The 5,783-nt window shown below is 37.4% G+C and overlaps 1 protein-coding gene across 1 annotated transcript in view; it reads right to left on the bottom strand.

The window, feature by feature from the left end:
* Positions 1-395: 395 nt before the first annotated feature.
* The window catches only part of TBC1D12 (TBC1 domain family member 12), a 51,081-nt gene continuing 45,693 nt past the window's right edge, over positions 396-5,783 (bottom strand). The window contains 4 exon segments of the mRNA XM_067300056.1: positions 396-2,092; positions 2,959-3,217; positions 5,037-5,146; positions 5,479-5,607. Coding sequence (XP_067156157.1) covers positions 2,024-2,092; positions 2,959-3,217; positions 5,037-5,146; positions 5,479-5,607 — 567 coding nt within the window. The 3' untranslated portion in view covers positions 396-2,023.

Raw genomic sequence — 5,783 nt, 5'->3', positions numbered from 1 at the left:
GGAAACGCCGCGCGGCCGGCCCCGCCCCTCGCAGCCCCGCCCGCCGCGCGCAGCGCCCACAGCGGCCCCTGGCGGCGGAGGCCGTTGGGCGGCGGGAAGGGGAGGGCGGCGGGGGGGCCTTCGTGCTACGGCTTTAAACGTTAACATACCCCGAACCGAAAAAAATCGCTCTGGGACCAGGGTTAGTATCTAGCACCGCCATCACCACCATCTCCTCATCCCAAATAACGGGGGGGGGGGGGGAGGGGGAAGCAGCCACATAACTGAAAACCACAACCAGCGTTCAGACATCAATGCCTCAGCATTTACAACACTGCTACCTCTTGTCCGACACTCACCAACCACATTATATACAAATATACATTAGGCAGCTCCTCAAGAAGAACCACACAACATTTCTGCTATAAGTTTTATTTACACTGGAATTGTTACTAGTGGTCTTAAAGGAAGGCTTACTCCTTCTATTTACAGTTATATACAGAGATTTATACTTGAAAAGTAAGAAAACTGTACAAGTTAACACAAAAATATAAGACAAATTGAATCCAATTAGAGTAGTGAATACATAAGTTAAGAAAAATTTGACATTTAAAGTTCAAATTGTAATGTTATGAGTAATATATATGTAGTTTTGAAACCAGACAGCAATTTAAGTTACACCACACTAATTTAAAACTTTACCCCAAGTTATGTAGACTCTGCTTTTAAACACCAGACAACTGAAAGCCTCCTGCACTTAAAAAATAGGCAATGATAATTTTGACTTGATTTCCACAGAGGGACCAGTTACAAAAATCCACATGTAAGGAACTTATTTACATTAAATATTAGCAAAAATGGACCAAGAGAGTGCAAGTGCTGCTCACCTGCAGTGCTATCCATTTTAAATTTCCAACCTCTACTCAAAAGTTCTACGGTGTATCTTTGAGAACAGGAAACATTGAAAATATCTGCTGTGGCATGTACTGTATGACATTATTTCTCACAGTTAAGAGTTGGTAAAGAATTAAGCATCACAATACCATATGCTTTTTGGATTTCAGTATTGCACACTAATAAAAGATAGTTAAAAAAAATTCCATGTCTGCATTATTCTGAAGTGTTAAAGGTGGATGCTCCTTTGCCAATACAAAGTCTGTAGATAGCTTTATCAGTTTCTAGTGTTTACCATTACATACAAGCATATCTCTTATTTGAGAATGGCTTAATGAAGTACAACTTCTGGTGGCAAAACCCATTCACAGAATACCCACTCCATTTTTAATAAGCTGCACAACTAATACACCAAAACAAAGGCTTAACACCATTCATTTTGAAAGCTGTACACACTGAGAATAGCAGCCCTGATCTTAACACTTTTTAATTTCAAAAAAAAATTTTTTTTTTTTTGCTCTAACAGGTTAGGGCACAATACTTCCACATTTCCTGAGTTGATTATACTCGCCCAGACTGAAGAATGAAACTGTAACTTAAAACAAGTAAATAACAATACTCCTTCCCAAATCTTACCCACTTTGCACATACGTATACCAATCAACCTTATTTGGTCCTCAATACTTTTAAATGGTTAATTTTGGAGGTAATATTTGTACCAAAGCATTTGGTCTGGATAGCAGTTCTGGGGCCTTAAGATGTAGCATTTTCCTCACCCCCCCAAAAAGTGCCTTTGTGGTATTTGTAAAAAAGTTATGCCTCAAAAATTTTTTAAAGTACCAACAGAAGTTATTACAAATGTTTATTGCATTGAGCTGATTTTTTTTCTTTTTAAGTATTAAATATGAACTCCCCACTTCTCAGTTTCATAGGTTTTAGTATGCTGTGTGAAATATATCTTCCCACAAAAAAAGCTAATACTGGCAAAAGGCTGAAGATTTCATCAGTTCATTACTTCACTGAGAGCTATACAGGCTCTCTCATTCCTTACACTCTTTTCTACAGTGGCTTTCCGCATAGAAGTGATGCAAAAACTCCTTTTTCATCAAGTGGTTTTCCACATTTTCAATTGACCTCTACATTACGATGATTAGCTTTTCAGTGCTGGGCTATGGTTCTTGTCCCCTTCCTTGTTGTCCTTCATTAGTGAGGCAAACACCTGGAAATTTAAATTATTTAATGAATATAAACAGGCTAATCTAATAAAAAGAGACCAATATTAACACAGTACCAGCACAGAGACTAATTTCCGAAATGAGACACTAGAGAGGAAGCATCAATTAATACTAACCCTTACCAGTCCTATTCAAAAATTTTTTTTTCCTCCATCTTAGGAAACACTCCAATGCAGAACTGATCTCAGGCATATGGGGAGACACAGTGAGGCAAATCAGTCCTAAGTATTCTTTTACTTCCTATCCATTCGTCACATCTCAGTTTGCATTAGGAGTTGAGCCAAGAACAAGCCTATCTTCTGGCAAGCAAGACTACTTTGCCCTTTTAACTTGATAGGGGTTTTATTTGCAACAATTCTAGTCTTTTCTTATATAGGTATTTTCCTATCAGAATTTAGATGAATGCCAGTACGGGGGACAGAGGTGGGAAAAGTATGTTGAAAGCCACAAAACAGAACTGTGTGGACAGAAATTTTGTTCAAATGTGTCTATACAACTCACTTTAGACTCTGCATTTTTGGTTAGTTTCAGGCAGAATTTGTTTTGAAGTGTTCATCTTTCGCTTCCTCTTGCCTGGCATGTAAATCTGTACTAGAAACTAGGGATTCCTCAGCAACTGTTTTATTGCTTCCCAAATAAGCAAGTTTCAGTGCTAAATTTGTTTTCCAAAAGGAAAAAAAAAAGAGTAACCATCTCATTGACCAAATCTGAGCTTCTGATGCATCCCATGTCAGAGGTGAGGCCCCAAATACAGCATTAACCCTCCCTTTGAACTTAGACATGCAGCATAAAGTAGTCATTAAGGGAAGTGCCCCATGTAGTGTTCTGAGATTTATAACCAAAAACTCACCTGGGCCCATTTCTTGTTACTATTCTGCATCTGAATAGCTGCAATACAGCTAAAAAGCCTTTCTGATGTAATGTCTTCTGGAAGTTTTGTTAGAAACTGTGCTATATGAATGAAGTCCATCTGTAGGAGAATATCTTCATATAATCGAAGGATTCCTAATCCTGTCCTAAACAAAAATTCTTCCCCATCTCTACAGAAAACATCCCAGACACGACAGGCCAGATCAAGTGGTAGCGACTTGCTGTAGAGTGTAAAAATCCTACAATTAAGGGGGGAAAAAAAGGAACAATATAATTTTAATGTATTTCAGAAACGAGAAAATATCACCTCCTTTAAATCTAAATTACATTAGTTGAGAGCAAGCAGATGACAAGTTATTTAAAGTGTTCATATTTTTTTTTCCTTATTTTGAAGATACACAAGTCCCCAGCTCTTCAAATCGTAACTCCTCTGAAACTTTCCATGCTACAGGAAATTCCCCATTTGAAAGCAACCTCTTTTAGGAAGCTCTAGCTAGAAAAGTTACAAGCATCTTTATGCTCAAATGAGGTACAACATACAAGGGCTTATACAACAAAGATCAAAAATGGGATACTTAGACTATGTGGCTTATAAATAATGGATTTATAAAACAGCTCTGTTCATCACTTGTTCTTTAAACTAAGCCTAAAGTTTCAAATCTTCCCTGTAGAAGGCTGTATGTGGTAGGCTACAGCCCACTGACATACTAATGAGAAACTGGCAACTACATTTCCATAATACATTGAGTTTACATCCAAGTTAAAAACAAAAAACAAACAAAAAAAGCCCCATCAAAATCTAAAGATAGTCACTCTTCCCATCCTCTGTTCTATTTTTACTGGGCATGTCTAAGGACTTTTTTTAATTATGAAGTTTACTTTAAAAAGCATTTGTTATATGTGCTATATGCACCATACTGCATAAACCCTTCCATAAATTTGTAGGGGTTCCATTGATCAAAGGCGTAGTGTTCCGTTTTCCCACTATTCCTATTAGAAAGCAGTTCAAGAATCTCAGAAGACTCCTAGCCACTGAGACTACTACAATCCTCTTGTATTCTCTCTTCATAAGGAGAGCTCTATCTCAAGACCATCATTGGAACAGGTACAGGAATGTCATATCAATTTATTGCTGGTAATCAGAATATTTTAGTACTTTACACAACAGCACTGTTTCTGCAACAGACACACCTCTTCTGATCCCCCTGAACTCTTGAGGGCTACATCGCTCATGGGGCAATACTGCTATTGTGTGCCTTGCTCCTGCTGAAACTTGCTGCTCACTGATAAGCTGCATCTTGTAGCAGAAGTTCTTCATTCCTAAGCACTGGGATGACCTAGCATTTTTGTATTTTTTAATTCTATGCAATTCAATTTGCTCCATTAAAAAAATCTAGCCCATACAATAATCCTATATATACATACATACATGTGTGTGTGCATATATATATGCACCCACACTTATGAGGGAACATTCAATATTTGGAAGCACTGCATGCACTTGGAGGGTGCTTGCATAGGTGGCCTCCATTAGTGGTACACAGTATAGTTTGGCACTCTGCTTTAGAGCATTCAATAATTCAAAACGTTAATCTTATTTCCAAGTTTACCCTTCCTGAACTAAGAACGATATTTCATTTTGCCTCTACTTTATATTCCTTTTAGAGTTTCCTCTTACATTCTTCAGTAGCAGATTATGTTCATTTCATCAAGTCACTTATGATCAGTCATAAAACAACTGCAGTTCTCTCTTCACATTACAAATAAATGACTATTACCTGCAACAACAATACAGACCTGCAGAAGTCCTCCACATCTCATTTCCTATCTGAATAGATGTCTCCACTAATCCCAGTTCATAATGTTTGAATTCTGCCAGAGAAACTGCAGTTGTATAAAGCAGGCCACAGGCATTTCACAAAACCTAGAAAGCTTAAGTACACATACACCTGACAAGTGTTTTTTTATGTTGTATTTCTATTGTTGAAAAACCTATAGCAAAAATGGGAAGTGTTTCAACAGTTGTAAGATTAGATATACTATGTTCTCTGAACTCACCAATCTATCAAATATATGTCTGGAGTAAGACTGTATGATTTGAAATGAAGAAACAATTTGGGAAGATTTTCTTCAAAGAATACTTCAAAGGCTGCAAAGTATTTCAGCATCTGTAGAGATAATAAAGCACCTCATAAGCAGTCTTAAAAAGAATGAGTTATAAAATAACATAAAAACAACCAAGGATTGAGGATCTCAAAAGAGCGTGATGTGACTTCTTAGATAAGTGCTATGATTAAGTATTTCTAGATGAAAAGTCAAAAAGACAGAATGTGTTCAATGGATTAGAACCTAATCTATTGATTAGGTGCTTTCAATCTTGTAACCACAGGTTAAAGTTCTCCATTATTCAAAGGAATGAAAGGAAGGAAGTTACTAATAACTCAAATATGCTTCAAGTCAAAAGATGGTAAGTTTCAAAACCAGAAAACTATGTGCATACCATGCTGTGATCCACACGGAAAAAGGCCAGCTGGCATGGCTTGTTTAGAAGGTTAGCAAAGGCAATGAAAGCATCTGCCTCTTCCAGATTGAGAATGAGTACAGCAGCAATGAAGGACATCCCTTGTACCTTCGATGGGGGAAGAGCATCAGGCAAACATAGGTAAGTAGGTTCAGTACATTGTACATCTTTGAAGCGCAAATATTTACAGTCAGCAATATATCAAATACCATTACATAACATTTCCAGATAAACACAAAACAACATGGATATCTTTTATGCATGCAGCCAATTAGATTTCAACA

Source organism: Apteryx mantelli, chromosome 7, assembly GCF_036417845.1.
Source record: "Apteryx mantelli isolate bAptMan1 chromosome 7, bAptMan1.hap1, whole genome shotgun sequence".
Lineage (NCBI taxonomy): Eukaryota > Metazoa > Chordata > Aves > Apterygiformes > Apterygidae > Apteryx > Apteryx mantelli.
The sequence above is the reverse complement of the archived record's forward strand: the minus strand, read 5'-3'. Positions and strand labels throughout refer to the sequence as shown.